This window comes from Helianthus annuus, chromosome 1 (assembly GCF_002127325.2).
Source record: "Helianthus annuus cultivar XRQ/B chromosome 1, HanXRQr2.0-SUNRISE, whole genome shotgun sequence".
Classification (NCBI taxonomy): Eukaryota; Viridiplantae; Streptophyta; class Magnoliopsida; order Asterales; family Asteraceae; genus Helianthus; species Helianthus annuus.
The window spans coordinates 70,680,131-70,701,116 of NC_035433.2; the positions used below are offsets into that span (position 1 = coordinate 70,680,131).

Sequence of the window (20,986 nt, forward strand, 5' to 3'; positions counted from 1 at the left end):
GGGCCTGCGTGGGACCGACAGTTTTCCTCTCACAAGGGGGGTGTAATCAGGAAGGAGGAGGGGTGTGTATAGAATGGGCCTTTTTGAGGGGGGGGGGGGGGGGGGCAAACATGTATGAAAAGAGAAGTTGAGACAGTTGGGAAGGTGAGACACATGAATCTGGTGACGATACAAGATGTGTTGATAAAGAAGGATTATAGTTTGATTTGCACAAGTGACGATGATGATATAATTGTTAAATGATAATAATAATAATAATAATAATAATAATAATAATAATAATAATAATAATAATAATAATAATATATTCTTTTTCTTTTTGAGTCCATGTGTTTTATATGGGTAATTTGGTCATTTAACAAAACTTAATAACAAAATTCTAACTGGGTTAGAAATTTGGACTCAAATGGTTAAAGAAAATGTTTATGGGGACTCAGGTCGTTAAACTTTTTATTTTTAGACTCAACTAGTTAAAACCCATAAAACACAGGGACTCAAAAAGTAATTTACCCTTAATAATAACATATAATTTGTCTTTTCTCCTTCTTCGTATGTGATAGTTTTTTTTCTTTTGTAGAACCTGGCAAAATATAGCTTTTATTCTCATTTAAATTGATTTTTTTAATATTGTTATTATTTAATATTTAATAGGTTACAGAAATAAGAAAAGAATATTAAATCACACTTTCACCAATCTCACTTATTTATTTATTATTTTTTTTATTTTTTCGCTTATTAATAATTGTCATCTAATATTTCATTGGTTCTACCACGTGTAATACATATGTTTATAACCTAATAATAAATAAAAAAACAAATTAATTTTTTATAAGTAAATCTTTTATATTTATTTAACTCGTGTAATATGTGAGGTATTTTAAAAATATAATATAACTATATTACTTGTATAAAATTAAATTTACAGAACCCGTGTAAAACACGAGGTTTTAAGCTAGTAAATGAATATAAATGAATGGTTTGTAGAAAGAGGCATCAATTAGGGTGTTTATGTGGGTCGGAATTCAGGTTATTTGAAATAAAAAATTTTGAAAGGGAATTTAAATTCGAAAATTCAAAGTCAAGTTGATCCAAATAACCTAAGAACCAGAAAAAATTAATAAGATATTTATATATAAATAATATATATATATAAACACACAAATGTGTGTGTTTTTTTATTGAAAATAAAAACTATATCATTTGAAGTCTAATTGATTCAAAAATCATAAATTTGAATTTGATTCGAATGCCAATTTCATAACCCAAATTCAAACTTGATATTCAAATTTTGTTTGGTTTGAATTTTATGTTTTTGAAGTCAGCTCCGAATAACGAGTGGCGCCAATACTTCGAGAATCATTTATTTATTTTCTTATAGGGAATGTTACTTTGCTCCTACACCTAACTATTCAAGAAATCAAATCTTCGCCTTATTCCTAAAAGGCAAAAGCCTCTACACTCAGTCAGAAACGATGAGAATCACTTAATCAATAAACTATGAACTCATCAAGATCCGAGCTATCTCCCTTTACATATGAATTAGTGTTCAACCACACTCTCAAGTCTCAAGGGGGCCACACTCATCTCCGAGCTATCTCTCTTTGCATATGAATTAGTGTTAACCGCACTCTCAAGTCTTAAGGGGCCACACTCATCACTTCACCACGTGACACATTGTCAAGCGAATAAAATTAGTGAACAAATAGTTAAGCAAACCTTTTCTCGCTTCCAGACTCTTGCTGGGAGTTATGAGAGTGTTGAATAACAAAATTTCCAAAGGTTGAGCAATCCAAAAAAACAACATTAAAACCTCGTTGAAGCCTATATGACGGACTGAAAATACAACGAATCATACAAGAAGACGCGATTAAAGCTTTTGTTGAAGACCATAGTTTGAATCAGTTTAATTACATATGTCGTATTATACGTTATATTCGTTAGGATTTGTACACAGTACATGTTTACTATAATTTCCCAAATATGTAAAGAGAGTATATTTACTATTTTTATATTTATTTATATAATTTTTATTTAATTGTGACCCATGTCCTAAAGTATTCACCTCGATTCTTTTTTTTTTTTTTTGAATGACAATGCTTACATACTTCTAAATTACACCAAATAAATATTAATCTATTTTTTGTTTGGGATTGAACCCAAGACCTCCATATTAAGAGACAAAAGCCCCTACCAAGTGAAGTAGCCCCACATTAGCACCTCGATTCTTCTGCAACCCGCTTTTATAATTAGCACATGTAGAAATTCATACACAAGTACACAACATGTTGATCCTATACGATCTGCACTTACGATGACTGCTTGCACTAGATAGGGGGGGGGGGGTGTGTTCCCCTTTTGGTTTGCAAACCACATGACCATTATGCATTGTCTTAGAAAGAAGGTTACGGGTTCAAATCTCAAGCAACGGTGTACTTTAGGTGTTGAGTTCTATTTTAGCCGGTAAAAAATATGAGCCAATGGTGGCCTGTTTTCCCCAAAGATGACTCAGATTTCATCCCCAATCGCGAAACAAAAGACGTTAAAATAAGCAGGTTTTCAAGCCTTAGCAATGTTAAGAAGTTAACGGAGCTTTGATAGATTTTTCCTCTCGTCGTTAAAAAAACCAAATTTAGGAACGCAAACAAGAATGATACCTCAAAGTCAAAAAAAAAAAAAAAAAAAAAAAAAAAAAAAAAAAAATTGGAACACTAAAACTGAAAAATCAAAAGTCAGAATATTAATCTGTTAATAGTTTTCCTCAAGAACAATTCAATGGAACATAACTACTAACATAGATTTCATCACTATGGTCTTTGCCAATTATACATAAACACCCAACCAGACGGTTTACCTTTAGCAAAATAAAAACCGTTATTTGTTACTAACCAAAAACATTTGTTAGCCTTTGAACGGATTTCACCACATTCAACCGCAACATCATTGTCGAAAACATGAAAATCGGCTTTTCTAAAAACAGTATTGTCATGTTTCATCCAGAAAAACTCGCCTCTAAACCGAATCATCTCATCAGCATCTCTCCGGAAGTTCCATTTGAATGCACCTTTTGTTGTCATTGTTTTGTTTCCAAAATCTTGATTGTTTGAGGAAATATGAGCAACCAAATGCTTGATTGTACCATCGATGACCTGAATTGTATATGGTTCCAAGGACGAAGTTACAAAGTAAACATGATATAATGTTAAAACACAAAGAAATAAGAATATGTTGGTACGACCCATGTTATGTTTTTTTTGTTGTCATTTCAATTGTTTGATCCCTTTATATAGATGTATCCTTAGTTATTAGTCATTTAAATTTAATATTGCGTATGATCAATATTTTAATTAGACTAAAATGAATCAATAATTTAATTACGACAATGATTTGGGACCTAAAACAATACAATCTTTTTTTCAAAATCGCAATTAACTTCCATATCGTACCTTAATTAGTGAGGCTCTTACTTTATATAATTATAGGTAAATTACTTTTTGAGTCAGTGTGTTTTAAAAGTTTTAACAACTTGAGTCCAAAATCAAAATGTTTAACGCATTGAATCCTTATAATCACTTTCTTAACCATTTGAGTCCAAATTTCTAACACAGTTAGAATTTTTGGTTAAGTATTATTAAATGACCAAAATACCCTTATAATTAAAAATCTCTCTTATATCTTTCTCCCATCTCTTTCTCTCTCTCTAAACCTGCGCTCTTCATCTCTCTCTCATCTTTCTTTCTCTCTCTAGACCATTTGCACACCACCACAGCCACAACCACCTCCGTCACCAACCGCCACCACAACCACAAACCTCCAACATATTAGACTGTTTGGGGTGTCTCGTATTAGTTTGTTGACACTTATTTGGTTTTTTAATTGAATATATTGGATTTATGCAAAATTTGGTCCTCTGATATTCCATTCTTCAAAACCCTTTTAACACCCACCACCACTAGCCTCCACAAAAACCACCACAATGGTGACATCGATCAGCCAGTTCATTCACAACCACCCCAACAACACCCACAACGTCTATCGCCTCACATTTCTTCAACAACACCATCGAAACCCTAGACACCGACACACCATCCTACGTGGACACATGGATCTCCACAATCCAGCACACCCATCGCCACCATTTCCACTCCCTCATCGTGGGCCTCGACGTCGAGTGGCGTCCCAACCAAACTCCAAACCTCCAAAACCATGTCGCCACCCTCCAACTGTGCGTTGGAAACCACTAGAGCGTTTGTGAAGGGGGTTACGATGAGTGGTTGGGATAGTGAGTGTCTTACTCCGGTTCAGGTGCAGTATGCGGCTATTGATGCGTTTGTGAGTTTTGAGATTGGGAGGGTTTTGATTTCTGGGAATCGTTACTCATTGGAGGTTGTAGTTTGTAGTTAGAAAATTAGGGTTCTTACTTTTAGTGTGTTTGAATGTTTGATCTGACTGTTTGCTGAATTACCCCTGTGTAATCTATAATTTAATAGAAAAATTTAACTGGGTTATTGCTAAAAGACATAACGTGTATAATTTTTGAATATTAAGTACAGAACTTGTCAACTTTTACGCCAAATGACAGCGTCTGAAAAAGGCTGTTAACATAAAGGAAAAAAATTGTAATTTACTCTAAAATATCAAAGTGCATAATACAATTTTAAATTAAACAAACAAATTTTTTTCTTATTTGTGCACAACTTTTATGACTACATAATAAAAAAGTAATTGCAATTTTTATTTGTTTTGCGAGGTTTAGACCATGGGGTATGGTGGGGTGGGGGTTGGGGCTTGGGTTGGGCATTGGTTGACATGTGGAACGGGGTGGTAGACATGGGAAACCCACAAGAACACACGGTATGGTGGGCGGGGGTTTGGGGGGCGTGGGTTTGGTGGGCTTGTGGGCTGAGCGGCTGGGCTGACCCGCTAGGCAGACCCAATAACACAAATTTAATTTTTTTAATAACTTTAAATAAAGAAAATTACAAAAAAAAAATCCTAACTTTTATATTTGTTTTTTTATCTCTTCTCTTAACGCCAAGACTATTTCTAACTCGTCACCATGTAGGTGATCAATCGGCTGGGATAGAATTTTCAAATCATCCCGTCTTTGTTTCAGGGCATCTCTAGTGGTATCTCTAGCTTCTTTGCTCCTTCGTATTTCGGCCCTTTGTTGTTGGAATACGTTGAATGTATCCAACTTGCATGAAATGTCATCCAACTGGTCGCTGTATATTCCTCTACGCGAGCCAGAACTCCCAGCTGAAGGCGACGCCGTTTGTTTTTGAGCACGCCTTCTTGAGGCATTTCTTCCATGCTCAGGCCGGTTTGGGCTTGGCGAATCATCCAAAAGGTCCTCAAACTCTTGATCTCGTGCATCAGATTGGGCTTGGGACGAGGCCCTTGACCTTTTGGAGGACGAGTTAGTTTCGCTACCAATGGGGATAGTCGCCCACTTTGGATGGAATTTACAAATCTCCCAACAATGCATGAAACGGAAGTCGGTCTTCATATTGGATTTGAATGCATTTACTGCATTTGCCAAAACGTCGGCTTCGGTTTCACCACTTTTAGGGTTTTGCTTTGCTTTATTTAAATAACCACTAAATTTTGTAAGCTGGGTGCTTATCTCGCTCCACTTTGAGGATAAGCTATCGTTTTCACCATAAGTCCCCCTACCCATTTCTTCATGGAATAGTCTACTAACCGATTCCCACAGGGCGGTTCGATGTTGCGAATTTCCTATTTTAATAAAAAATATTAATATAGTACAAAGTTATATAAAAAATAACCATTCCATTAATATAAACAAAGGTTAAGAATACGTAAAGTTGAATGTTGAGATTGTTCACACCAAGCCCTCGCCAATGCAAGTTCTTCAGCGTAGACCCATTTTTGTTGTTTTCGTTTGGCGGTTTCAACTACTTTATCCTCCTCGGTTTTTTTCTTATGACTTCTTTTTTTGATGGGTTTCGATGCGGAAGGACCCTCTTTGGGTGGTTGAGTTTCGGGAACGGATTCGTTTTGTGAAAGGTCGATGGAGGTTGGTGAAAGGTCGACGGGCGATTGTGAAAACGGGGTAGGTATTGAATCTTCGGTGTGTGGGAAGTTAGTAAATAAACGATTCCCAATATACGATGCATAACCCGCTATGTCGGGCATAAGAGAGTGTATGAAAAACGGACGAGCTATTGGACGAGTGGGTGGTGGGCTAGGATTATTTTCTTGGAATCCATACGGGTTGCTCGGATTGTAAGGACACATTTTTTCGTTTTGTAATAGGAGAATTGAAGATGTATAGAAGATATGGTTGAATGTGGTAAAAAATGGAAGTAAAATGTGAGTTTTATAGTGAAAAAATGGAAGAGATTTTTTTTTTTTAAATATAGCCGTTGGCCAACGGCTAGCCCAACGGATCTTTTCTTTTGGCAATTCACAGACCGCCATGTCAACTTGGTCCCCCGCCCCACGCCCGGCTTGAACCCAAGCCCCAAGGGGCCACGCCCCAACCCAAGCCCACCCGGGGTGGTGCCTTGGGCGTTTTCCCCCAACCCAAGCCCCATGGCCTTAAATGGTTGTTGCATTCGGGTTTGGGGGTTGATAAGGCAGTGAAAAGAAATTAACTTCATAGATAAATAAATCTATACTATATAATAAAAGAAACCTGATTTGGGACACATGTCATTAATGAGGACATCAGTAATTTATTGATAAATTTTAAATTAAAAAGATTTAAATATTATATTAGAATTTTATTTTGATTGTAAATCTAAAGTCTAAAATTAAATCTAATCTATAATTTATGGATTTAATTTTGATTTGAAATTATTAAACAAAAACCCATAAAATTAGTAACCATTTAATCAATTTTGTAATCTAGAATCAAATTAGATTTTTGTGATCTTCATGTCACCCAACGTATCAGATATGTGAGTTAATTAATATTTAGGGTAAAGATCAAATAGGAAGTTAATTTTCGCTAGGAAGGATAGGAAGCCATAGGATTATGACATGTGACAAATTTTAAAATAAAGAGAAAGGGTATTTTAGTCAATCCAACTTCTTCTTCTTCCTTTTTCAAAACCCAGTAAATTCAAAAACCCACCATTTTCAAAACCCACAATCTTCAACTATTTATTCACTTTCTATCTCAATAATCACTACATTATAGTGCGATTTTCATCACCAATCAATGATTCAGAACCCGATCAACGTGTTCTTCAGCTTTTTTTGAAGAAAACCCAGTTTAATTTCATAAAAAATCTCGTTTTTTTCCGGTGATTTTGGAGATAATCACTCGATTCGTTTGATTCGAGCGTTGATAAGTGTTTCTATCATTCAAATTTCGTCAATTGATGAAGAAATCGGCTTCGATCTATGTAAGAAAATCTTTAATTTCATTTTCACGATCTGGGTTTTTGATTTAGTCATTGCGTTTTACGATCTTTGCGGGGGTCCGGGGGCGGCAGCCCCTGGCGGGGTCCAAGGGGCAGAGCCCCTGGCTCGGAAATTTTTTTTTTTCGATTAAATTGCTGTACTAAAAACGCATCAGAAAAATTAATTTTCCAGAAATTGGCTCATTTCGAAGACAGTAATTCGTAGACAATTCAGACAGTTCACAGTGACAGACAGTTTTATGTGTCCATTGCGTTTTAGAAATGAGTCATTTTTAAGTGTTTTCTGACCATTGCGTTTTACATATAAGACATTTCTTTGTGTTTTTGGTGCATTGCGTTTTAGGTAAAACACTTTTTTATGTGTTTTCAGTCCATTGCGTTTTAGAAAACAGACATTTTAAGTGTTTTCTGCCATTGCGTTTTACAAATAAGACATTTCTTTGTGTTTTTGGTGCATTGCGTTTTAGGTGACAGACAGTTTTATGTGTTTTCTGGCCATTGCGTTTTACAAATAAGACATTTCTATGTGTTTTTGGTGCATTGCGTTTTACAAATAAGTCATTTCTTTGTGTTTTTTGTGCATTGCGTTTTAGGTGACAGACAGTTTTATTTGTTTTCTGGCCATTGCGTTTTACAAATAAGACATTTCTATGTGTTTTTGGTGCATTGCGTTTTACAAATAAGTCATTTCTTTGTGTTTTTGGTAGGGATGGGATTGGTTCAGTACCCGTACCTATACCCGTACCAGTACCGAAAATACCGGTACCAAATTTGAACAAAACTAGGTACCAAATATATAGGTACGGTACGGGTACGAGTACGGGTACTGGTACGGGTAATTTCGGTACCGTACCCGCTTGGTACCATTTTGTTTTTATTTACTTTTTGAGCACTTGTACGAGTACTAAATAGGTAAAATTGACATGGGTACCAACATATTACGAGTACCAAATTGGTAAAATTGGTACGAGTACCAATACGATACGGGTACCATATAGGTAAAATCAATACGAGTACACTATAAATACCATAATATGAAATAAAACATAATACAAAAAACTTTTAAAGGTATACATAGAATTCGGTACCAGTACCCGTTTTTACCCGTACCTGTACCCGTACCAATACCGAAAGTACCGAATACCAAAATCAATAAAACTGGGTACCGATACATGTACCAAATACCTAAAATCGGTACGGGTACAGGTACGGGTACGGGTACGGGTACGGTATGGGTACGAGTACGGGTATTTGGGAAAAAAAGCTCATCCCTAGTTTTTGGTGCATTGCGTTTTAGAAAAATGTCATTTTTTAGGTTTTTTTTTTTCATTGCGTTTTACGTAACTGGTGGTTTTTCTATTGCGTTTTACGCAACTGGGTTTTAAATTTTTTTTTTAAATATAGCAATAGTATACTCGTTTTAAAGATAAAAAAACGCTCGTTTTTTGGTGCAATTTTTATAAAAAAATAATGTCGTATGAAAGAGTTATTAACGTTTTAAAAATGGGGGGGAATTGGAGGATAGAGAAACTATTGGCTTGGATTGACTAGAATGCCCTTGAGCAAACTCACGCGCCTCTTTTCTTCCTTTTAATTTCCCTGATTTAATCTTAGCTCTTGATTAACTTAATGGATGGTCAAGATCACTTCCTATCCTTTCTAGCCAAATAAACTTCCTATTGTATCTCCACTCTTAATATTTATAGTCAAAATAATAATATGTGTCATAGTTCCTATATATGTCACCAAGGAAAGCCTAAAGTCAACCGCTTAAAGGACAAAAATTTAATGAGTTAACACGATGTAACGCGTGTATGTGGTTCAACGTTTTTATGTCTATTTTTCTTTGTTTAAGGCCCGTCGCTACGCGTAGATGTTAAGTTGACTTGGTTATTTTTTTTCCTATATTTTACGTTTTCGGTCTAATTTTTGTGTGTTAACACGACGCAACGAACATGTGTGGTTCAATATTTTTACGTCTAATTTTTTTTGGTTTCTTAATGGCTAAAGATAGTTACTGGGCGCGGTAGTGGGGATGGCGACCGAAGGCCGTGGTGATCGTAACTTCTTGTTTTCGAGTGGAGTGGATGTGTAAATACCCGGGTTTACACATTATCAATAGTTTTTATTGGTTTCCTTACTAATTGTGATAAAAGTAATTATTTCGTACAATTCATATTGGTTTATAGCTTTGAATACGAGCATACCTTATATTAATGTTAATGACAGCGAAAGAGAGGAACCTATATTTGGATGGTAGAAAATATAATATTATGCTAACATTAACCCGTCAGAATAATCTAGTATCAAATAAAATCAGACACGTTACCTTTAAACAAGAAAAGGTCACAATAAATATTAGTAGTGGTACAAAATTTTAAGTTCCTATGACAAATCCTAAAACAAATAACAGATCATATTATTATGAATTGCTATACAAACTTCAATATTTATTTCGTATTTGGTCTGCATATTACTCTATATTATATATACTTAGATCATATGAACATTTTTTTAATTTCACATTATAATTATGATTCACCCCGTGTATTACACGGGGCAATAACCTAGTTTTTAAATAAAAACAAATCACATCACATCTACAAATATACGAACTCATTTCGCGGCTATTTTTTTAAACTTCATATATTCCCTGTTTCTCAAGTTATTATAAAGTGTTTAATATCTTTCAATAATCTAATAATAGTATTACGTTACGCCAAAAAGCTATAGCTTAATTGGTATTAAAGGGAAATGATGATTTAGGTTTAAGGACAGAGGTCTCAAGCTCGAATCCAATCCTAACCATGTTTTACTGTAGTGGACATTCAGGTTGTGGGTTTCGTGAAATTTGTGGCCTTCAAACCCAACCCTAATCCAGAACCCTTTGATCGTAATGTTGCTAAACAATAGTGACACTTTTTATTGATTTAGAAAACTTAAACAAGATACATTAGAAAGAAATAAACAAGGGCTATTTATACTAACCTATTTGACTTCAAGATACTAGGACTCCTAATTTGAACAAAACTCAAACTCCTACTAAACTAAAAGAACAATTAATTAATTAAACTAGTTAATCAAAATTAATTAACTAGCCCTTCGACTTTTGTAGATCTCCTCCTATCACCCTCAAGGCCACCACCCTTTGTTCAATATTGCTCCTTGATTTTAATAGGTTATCCTCGGAACTGGAGATGGTGGGTTTAGACTATCCAACACTGTCTGTGGTTGCGGGCGTATGGTCACCTTTTGCCATTAGGTTACTTCAAGTAGCCGGGCTTTATTTCGTTGACCATAAAAAAAATAGTACTATGTTACAAGAATCAATATTTTAATCGGATAATAATATCTTTTCATAAACTGTAATATACATGCTTTTTTAGATGTTACAAATCAAATGATCCTAGAAAAAGTAATAATATCGCTTTCATAAACTGTAATATACATGTTTTATTAGATATTACAAATCAAATGATCCTAGAAAAAGTAATAATATCGCTTTCATAAATTGTAATATTTATATAGATGCTTTTTAGATGCAATAAACAGCTAATAAAAGTCTTCAATACAAATGTGGTTAGATCGGCATGTGGTATTGCATTTGGCTAAATTGGTAATCCGTAACTAGTATCAAATATTATTCTATTGCCACATGAATTTTAAATGTGAAATTATTCAAATAAATAAATTAGGGTCATACCATACCCACACTCTTGCTTTCTAATCACACCGTTCCATGTCACCAAACGAACGTTCGACGTATGTGCAACCGGTCATTTTGGGGGCTATGATTTGACATAAAGTTATCTAGATGGCCGTCTGATTCAACCTTAAACGGGTCGTTCGATGACGGTGTTAGATTAGATTACAGGGGGTGTGGGTATAGTCGGCCCCATAAATTATTACACTCTCTATCCCTATAATTCACTTCTAGGAACAACATACACCCTAGCTTTTACAACTGATCCATCCCCAAGCTTAAACCCTGGACTCACCGGAAACCCAACCACATGTCCGGCAGCCACCCTACCGCCCGGAAACCTCACCACACTCTCCATATACCGCGAGTCAAACTCCGCCCCTCGACTCCCTTCAAAATGCGTCGGCGGCGGATCCAACGAAAACGCAACCAAATGAAGCAGCCAAACCGCCTTAGCCAGAACTAAAAACTCTCCATAAAACCGGGTCCTCGGGTGGTTACCGGCCAACACCTGCCGCCGCTGTTCAAGATCCCCGAACAACGATTCCTCCATCTTCGGATGCACAATCGAAATATACTTTTTCGAGCAGAATTTCCCAAACTGACACGTGGGCAGGACTCCAAGAAGCTCTATCGGATCCATCGCTTTCATATCGCGGTATTGCGTGAAGCATTCGGCTCGGAACTGGTCAGGGTTTAGGAGAGATGACAGGCTTCCGTCCATGTAGAATGTTTCATGATCAAAACCTTGGAAGATTTTTCTGTTGACGTATGATTCGAGGGCGTATTTGGCGTGATTCGGGCCTACAATAGAGTCTGTTGTGGCGGTCGGGGTGCTGGTGGTGGTGGTGGTTGCGGTGGACGCTTCAATGGATCTAACGGTGGCTGCTATGTCCCAATGTGCTGATTTCATTAATGAGAGGAGTAACGATGTGAATGATTTTGATCCTTCTTTTACTGAACTTATGCATGATTCGAAATGCTCCGGCATTGGCGACGGCGAAACTGCACTAAACGGTAACGGGTTGTTAAGTCAGGGAACGTTTTGTATAATTTGTTAATAAAGTGACACCATAAAATCTTATTTTTACACTATTTATACGGGTCGTATAATATTATATGGCTCGTGTAGATGGAGAAAATATTATGGTGTATAACATTTTATACGGGTCGTATAACATTATATAGGTCGTATAATATTATACGGCTCGTATACATAGAGACAAAAAAAAAACATTCTCTTACGTTTCTTTTTGTGCAACATTCTACTATACGACACGTAAGTTATACAGGTCGTATAATAGATATAATAGATGTAAGGATGTGAAAATAAGGTAGGTTTTAAGGGTGTGGAAATAATACAAGCCTAAATTTTAGCTCCCACGTAAAGCCTTGAAAAATACATTAGGTGTTCACCAAAAAGCTAAATTTAGCTATCACATAAAGCCTTAAAAAGTGAAAAGTACATTAGACTGTGTAGTGGAGGGTATTTTTGAGCGTTTTTCCTCTAAAAAACGTCCCACAACGCCCATATCCCACCCCGGGGGCCTTTTTTTCAACAAAATTGCTTTTGGCGTGCTTTTTTTCCATGCGCTGGTTCATTAGTTGGCCAATCACCCTTAATCTTCCTTTTGTTTGTCTAATAAGATTTTTTGATTTTTTTTATTTAATTTTATTACACCTCTTTTAACATAACGCCTCACATCCCCGCTACACCTATTTTAGAAAACGCCCTATTGCTGACTGAGATGCCACATGGCGCAAAACACCCAAGGGTAAGAGCATTACCACTACACATGGTTTAAGTTAAAAAAAAAAAACTAAATAAAAGAGGACGTATTCAAAGTATGGAATAAATTCAGACAACAACTAAGAGGGTGTTTGGGATTACGTTTTGGAGTGATTATTTGATTATTGCGTTTGTAAAACATAAATAATCTAAAAAAGTGTTTGGATGAAAAAGTGATTATCTACCTCCAAAACGTAGTTTTGGAGTAGCATATACATACATGTTTTTTCAAAACGCAAAATTCTATTTTGAAAACGCATAATCTATTTTGAAAACGCAACACCAAACACACCCCTAAAATGGAGCCATAAAAAAGCGAAGGTTAAAATTTAAATGTCACAAATAATGTTAGGTTAACTTTTAGATAAAGTGACGGCTAAATTTCAATCAACCTTAGTCGGCAAATACTTAAAAGGCTGATAAAAAGTTAAATATAAAGTGAGAGCTAAAGTTTAGTCTTTTGTCTATTTTGATAAACTTAAAAATCTATGTTTATTTAAATATTAAACTTGATGATAATAAAATAATAACTATTAACCTGGTTAACCACATGCTTTTCAAAAAAAAACCTGGTTAACCACATCGTAATCGTAAGTGTACACCGTTCAAAAAAAATTAACTAGTGTAAAAGATATAAATTGTAAGATAACACGTATTTATTATTCCGTTTCAACGCCAAGACTATTTCTAACTCGTCACCATGTAGGTGATCAATCGGCTGGGATAGAATTTTCAAATCATCCCGTCTTTGTTTCAGGGCATCTCTAATGGTATCTCTAGCTTCTTTGCTCATTCGTATTTCGGCCGTTTGTTGTTGGAATACGTTGAATGTATCCAACTTGCATGAAATGTCATCCAACTGGTCGCTGTATATTCCTCTACGCGAGCCAGAACTCCCAGCTGAAGGCGACGCCGTTTGTTTTTGAGCACGCCTTCTTGAGGCATTTCTTCCATGCTCAGGCCGGTTTGGGCTTGGCGAATCATCCAAAAGGTCCTCAAACTCTTGATCTCGTGCATCAGATTGGGCTTGGGACGAGGCCCTTGACCTTTTGGAGGACGAGTTAGTTTCGCTACCAATGGGGATAGTCGCCCACTTTGGATGGAATTTACAAATCTCCCAACAATGCATGAAACGGAAGTCGGTCTTCATATTTGATTTGAATGCATTTACTGCATTTGCCAAAACGTCGGCTCCGGTTTCACCACTTTTTGGGTTTTGCTTTGCTTTATTTAAATAACCACTAAATTTTGTAAGTTGGGTGCTTATCTCGCTCCACTTTGAGGATAAGCTATCGTTTTCACGATAAGTCCCCCTACCCATTTCTTCATGGAATAGTCTACTAACCGATTCCCACAGGGCGGTTCGATGTTGCGAATTTTCTATTTTAATAAAAAAATATTAATATAGTACAAAGTTATATAAAAAATAACCATTCCATTAATATAAACAAAGGTTAAGAATACCTAAAGTTGAATGTTGAGATTGTTCACACCAAGCCCTCGCCAATGCAAGTTCTTCAGCGTAGACCCATTTTTGTTGTTTTCGTTTGGCGGTTTCAACTACTTTATCCTCCTCGGTTTTTTTCTTATGACTTCTTTTTTTGATGGGTTTCGATGCGGAAGGACCCTCTTTGGGTGGTTGAGTTTCGGGAACGGATTCGTTTTGTGAAAGGTCGATGGAGGTTGGTGAAAGGTCAACGGGCGATTGTGAAAACGGGGTAGGTATTGAATCTTTGGTGTGTGGGAAGTTAGTAAATAAACGATTCCCAATATACGATGCATAACCCGCTATGTCGGGCATAGGAGAGTGTATGAAAAACGGACGAGCTATTGGACGAGTGGGTGGTGGGCTAGGATTATTTTCTTGGAATTCATATGGGTTGCTCGGATTGTAAGGATGCATTTTTTCGTTTTGTAATAGGAGAATTGAAGATGTATAGAATATATGGTTGAATGTGGTAAAAAATGGAAGTAAAATGTGAGTTTTATAGTGAAAAAATGGAAGAAATTTTTTTTTTAAATATAGCCGTTGGCCAACGGCTAGCCCAACGGATCTTTTCTTTTGGCCATTCACAAACCGCCATGTCACCTTGGTCCCCCGCCCCACGCCCGGCTTGAAACCCAAGCCCCAAGGGGCCACGCCCCAACCCAAGCCCACCCGGGGTGGGGCCTTGGGCGTTTTCTCTCAACCCACGCCCCAACTCAAGCCCCATACCCCATGACCTTAAATGGTTGTTGCATTCGGGTTTGAGGGTTGATAAGGCAGTGAAAAGAAATTAACCTCCTAGATAAATAAATTTTTAAATAAAAACAAATCACATCACATCTACAAATATACGAACTCATTTCGCGGCTATTTTTTTAAACTTCATATATTCCCTGTTTCTCAAGTTATTATAAAGTGTTTAATATCTTTCAATAATCTAATAATAGTATTACGTTACGTCAAAAAGCTATAGCTTAATTGGTATTAAAGGGAAATGATGATTTAGGTTTAAGGACAGAGGTCTCAAGCTCGAATCCAATCCTAACCATGTTTTACTGTAGTGGACATTCAGGTTGTGGGTTTCGTGAAATTTGTGGCCTTCAAACCCAACCCTAATCCCGAACCCTTTGATCGTAATGTTGCTAAACAACAGTGACACTTTTTATTGATTTAGAAAACTTAAACAAGATACATTAGAAAGAAATAAACAAGGGCTATTTATACTAACCTATTTGACTTCAAGATACTAGGACTCTTAATTTGAACAAAACTCAAACTCCTACTAAACTAAAAGAACAATTAATTAATTAAACTAGTTAATCAAAATTAATTAACTAGCCCTTCGACTTTTGTACATCTCCTCCTATCACCCTCAAGGCCACCACCCTTTGTTCAATATTGCTCCTTGATTTTAATAGGTTATCCTCGGAACTGGAGATGGTGGGTTTAGACTATCCAACACTGTCTGTGGTTGCGGGCGTATGGTCACCTTTTGCCATTAGGTTACTTCAAGTAGCCGGGCTTTATTTCGTTGACCATACAAAAAATAGTACTACGTTACAAGAATCAATATTTTAATCGGGCAATTTATTACAAATCAAATGATCCTAAAAAAAGTAATAATATCTTTTCATAAACTGTAATATACATGCTTTTTTAGATGTTACAAATCAAATGGTCCTAGAAAAAGTAATAATATCGCTTTCATAAACTGTAATATACATGTTTTTTTAGATATTACAAATCAAATGATCCTAGAAAAAGTAATAATATCGCTTTCATAAATTGTAATATTTATATAGATGCTTTTTAGATGCAATAAACAGCTAATAAAAGTCTTCAATACAAATGTGGTTAGATCGGCATGTGGTATTGCATTTGGCTAAATTGGTAATCCGTAACTAGTATCAAATATTATTCTATTGCCACATGAATTTTAAATGTGAAATTATTCAAATAAATAAATTAGGGTCATACCATACCCACACTCTTGCTTTCTAATCACACCGTTCCATGTCACCAAACGAACGTTCGACGTATGTGCAACCGGTCATTTTGGGGGCTATGATTTGACATAAAGTTATCTAGATGGCCGTCTGATTCAACCTTAAACGGGTCGTTCGATGACGGTGTTAGATTAGATTACAGGGGGTGTGGGTATAGTCGGCCCCATAAATTATTACACTCTCTATCCCTATAATTCACTTCTAGGAACAACATACACCCTAGCTTTTACAACTGATCCATCCCCAAGCTTAAACCCTGGACTCACCGGAAACCCAACCACATGTCCGGCAGCCACCCTACCGCCCGGAAACCTCACCACACTCTCCATATACCGCGAGTCAAACTCTGCCCCTCGACTCCCTTCAAAATGCGTCGGCGGCGGATCCAACGAAAACGCAACCAAATGAAGCAGCCAAACCGCCTTAGCCAGCACTAAAAACTCTCCATAAAACCGGGTCCTCGGGTGGTTACCGGCCAACACCTGCCGCCGCTGTTCAAGATCCCCAAACAACGATTCCTCCATCTTCGGATGCACAATCGAAATATACTTTTTCGAGCAGAATTTCCCAAACTGACACGTGGGCAGGACTCCAAGAAGCTCTATCGGATCCATCGCTTTCATATCGCGGTATTGCGTGAAGCATTCGGTTCGGAACTGGTCAGGGTTTAGGAGAGATGACAGACTTCCGTCCATGTAGAATGTTTCATGATCAAAACCTTGGAAGATTTTTCTGTTGACGTATGATTCGAGGGCGTATTTGGCGTGATTCGGGCCTACAATGGAGTCTGCTGTGGCTGTCGGGGTGCTTGTGGTGGACGCTTCGATGGATCTAACGGTGGCTGCTATGTCCCAATGTGCTGATTTCATTAGTGAGAGGAGTAACGATGTGAATGATTTTGATCCTTCTTTTACTGAACTTATGCATGATTCGAAATGCTCCGGCATTGGCGACGGTGAAACTGCAGTGAACGGTAGCGGGTTGTTAAGTCCGGGAACGTTTTTGTATAATTTGTTAATAAAGTCACACGATATAATCTTATTTTTACACTATTTATACGGGCCGTATAGGGTTATACCGCCCATATGAAATTATATGAAATGACAAATATTAGGTCATATAATATTATATGGCTCGTGTAGATGGAGAAAATATTATGGTGTACAACATTCTATATGGGTCGTATAACATTATATAGGTCGTATAATGTTATACGGCTCGTATACATAGAGAAAAAAAAAACATTATCTTACGTTTCTTTTTGTGCAACATTCTACTATACGACACGTATAACTCTATACGGGTCGTATAATAGATGTAAAGATGTGAAAATAAGGTTCTAAGGGTGTGAAAATAATAGACTCCTAAATTTTAGCTACCACGTAAAGCCTTGAAAAATACATTAGGTGTTCACCAAAAAGCTAAATTTAGCTATCACATAAAGCCTTGAAAAGTACATTAAGTTCACCAAAAACTAAATAAAAGAGGACGTATTTAAAGTATGGGATAAATTCAGACAACAACTAAAATGTAGCTATAAAAAAGCGAAGGTTAAAATTTAAATGTCACAAATAATGTTAGGTTAACTTTTAGATAAAGTGACGGCTAAATTTCAATCAACCTTAGTTGGCACATACTTAAAAGGCTGATAAAAAGTTAAATGCTTGGTTGGTCTTTGTGGTTTGCAAAAATTTCATACTTGGTCCTAGTGGTTTACTAATTACACGCGTGGTCCCTAAAGTTGTCAAAAATGAACTCGGTTGGTCCCCTGCCCTAACCTCTGTTAAATTTCTCAGTTAACTATGTGTAAAATGACTATGTTACCCTTAGAACAATTAAAAAAAAGACATACCCATCATCATCTTCTTCTCCACCCTTCCTTCTCAAAATCAACCTACAGCACCCCACCCAATCCCCCATTTCTACAAATTGATTCGAAAAGCCCAGTCCTTAGTCTCCCAGCCACCTGATTCACAAAACTTGTGTTTGTATTAAACACCTCAGAAACATAAGCCTGAGCCACACCTTCCTTCCTCAAAGGCGTACCCCCACCAGATCTCAGATGAGAAACCAAACCATTCAGATACATTTTCGCATAAACCGGATGGACGTCACCTTCACCTTCATTCACCAATCCACCACTCGGCCACCCTGTCTCCGTCACCACAACCGGCATATCCGCATGTCCAGACACCGTCAACGCCGCGATAGCCGCATCCACCATCATATCAAACAAATTCCTATACCTAACACCAGTAATCACATCATCTCTAAAACTGTACGGCTGGTTTTCAAACAGAGCAAAACCGATCGGCAGCACCGATGACGTCATCACCGGATGAAGCATTGATGTTGTTGCTGACTGAGATGGCGGTGATGTGAGCGCGGGTATAGAAGGGGACGACGTAGGTGTAGAGCCACCGTGAAGGTGTTGCAGGTTGATTTGAGAAGAAAGAGTGGAGTAGAAGATGATGGGTATGTCTTTTTTTTATTGTTCAAAGGGTAATATAGTTATTTTACACATAGTTAACTTAGAAATTTAACAGAGGTTAGGTCAGGGGACCAACCGAGTTCATTTTTGACAACTTTTGGGACCACGCGTGTAATTAGTAAACCAGTAGGATCAAGTATGAAATTTTTGCAAACCACAGGACCAACCAAGCATTTAACTCAAAGTTAAATTTAAAGTGTGAGCTAAAGTTTAGTCTTTTGTCTATTTTGATAAACTTAAAAATCTAAGTTTATTTAAATATTAAACTTGATAATACTAACATACCAACTATTAATCTGGTTAGTGACATTCTAACTGTATATCGTTAAAAAAATTAACTAGTGTAAAAGATATGAATTGTAACATAACACATATTTATTATTACGGTAGCTCAAATCCATGTAATATAAATTTTTGTGTACCATAAATAATATTAAGTACTTGTGTTTTGTTGGTATTAATAACTTGAGTCTAAAATAATCTAACCACTCATTTAATAACGTTTTGAGTCTCTGTGTTTTTAATCACTTGAATCCAAAATCAAAAGTACAATTGTTAAAAATCAGACTCAAAACGTTACAAAATGAATGGTTAAACACTCAGGATGTTAAAATTTTTTATTTTAAACTTACGTCGTTAAAAACACTAAACTAAACTAACTTAAAAAAGTAATTTACTCTGAATAATATTTACTCTATTTTTTATTTTTTCACACATTTTGTGAGCAAACTTCGGTTTTATTGGTAAAAAAAAGTTGTACCATACAAGTACCAATGCAATGCATGTTTGTTCAAGTAGACAGTTGTACCGTACAAGTACCTGGTAGTTGACTACTGTAGTTAACTTTCTTCTTTGACTGATGATGATGAGAGTGAGATCTACTTTTCCGGCTACCACTTCCGCCACTAACCACCGCAACCGATTTCAACTTCTCTTTCAAATTCTCAATCTCCTTCTCTTTGTTCCTCACCTCCACCTTCATCTTCTCCATCGCCGCCTCATACGGCGCCACCACCTCCCTCACCGTAACTCCGGCCACCACCCTCTCACCACCACCACCACCGCCGCCTCTCAACACTCTCCTCCTAAACCTCTCTCTCAAAACCCCTAGCTTCTTCATCTCCGCCACCACTGCCACGTCAGCCGACCTCATCTTATCCGGATCCCAAGGACAATGCGCCTGCTGTAAGCTAACATACGCCTTCTTCATAAACGACACCGTTTCAAACACCTCGTTCAACAACGTCTCCATTTCTGTTTCTCTCTCTGATTTACAAACTCCTGTTCTTCCTTCCTCCGGTGCCACGTCATCCAGTTCACCGTCGTCGTAGAATTTCTCCGATTTGGTGTCGGAATCGGAATCATCGTCTGTAACGTCGTTGGTGTAGTGGCGGGGGGTGCCGATTGGGTGGAGTAAGCAGGAGGATGTGACCCGTTGGATCAGATCTGAGAAATTGGTGACCTTGTTAGCCATTGTTATTATTATTATTATGAACTGCTTGAGTGTGTGTGAGTGGTTTTCAGACAAAGTTACCAGATTCACAGCGAAGTGGTTATGAAATGGTGACTTGGGGGGTGTGAAATTGTGAATAAACCTATGGTTTCTATTCTTACTTGGCCCACTCGGTTTGATTGATGAACAATTGTTGCTTTTTATTCATTGGAAAATCATTTTTCATGAGGACCTTTTTAATAAGTGTGGTTATATTTTTTTGGTGTAAAGTGTAACAATTGTCACATATTTTAAAAATAACTAGTTACATTGCAGTGTTTCGGTTAATATCTGTTTTGGTTCGATATACCAACTGAACGAGATATGTTCGAAAGAATATTGACATTTTTTACATAGACCGAAAACCATAAAAATAAATTTAAATTGGATAATGGGACAGACTGATTTTAAATTAATTGTAAATGAAAATGTAAACGCTATTTTAAATATAACTTTAATGAGAAAGGAACCTAAAACTAAAACATCAAACGTAAAGTAAAGTAAAATAAAAATAAAAATAATAAAGTTCAGAAAGGTAAAGACTTAGGGTGGAGGGTATGGTTCAAACACTCTACGGTGTTTGAGTGATTCTCTAGCCAATAATATTATGCCATGTCAACTCCTCATT

The 20,986-nt window shown here is 36.7% G+C and overlaps 1 protein-coding gene across 2 annotated transcripts; it reads right to left on the minus strand.

Annotated features, from left to right (window-relative positions):
* Positions 1-11,008: 11,008 nt before the first annotated feature.
* Positions 11,009-20,504, minus strand: LOC110868500 (protein GRAVITROPIC IN THE LIGHT 1). 2 transcript variants are annotated; one of them, XM_022117672.2, is made up of 2 exons: positions 19,686-20,504; positions 11,009-12,099 (listed from the first exon to the last, which is right to left on the minus strand). In XM_022117672.2, exons 1-2 carry the CDS (start codon positions 20,338-20,340, stop codon positions 11,312-11,314), a joined length of 1,443 nt encoding a protein of 480 aa, XP_021973364.1. In that variant the 5' UTR covers positions 20,341-20,504; the 3' UTR covers positions 11,009-11,311. The 2 variants fall into 2 exon arrangements, with proteins under 2 accessions (XP_021973364.1, XP_021973374.1); XM_022117682.2 differs by lacking the exon at positions 11,009-12,099 and adding an exon at positions 16,261-17,336 and having other exon boundaries at positions 19,686-20,496.
* Positions 20,505-20,986: the final 482 nt, after the last annotated feature.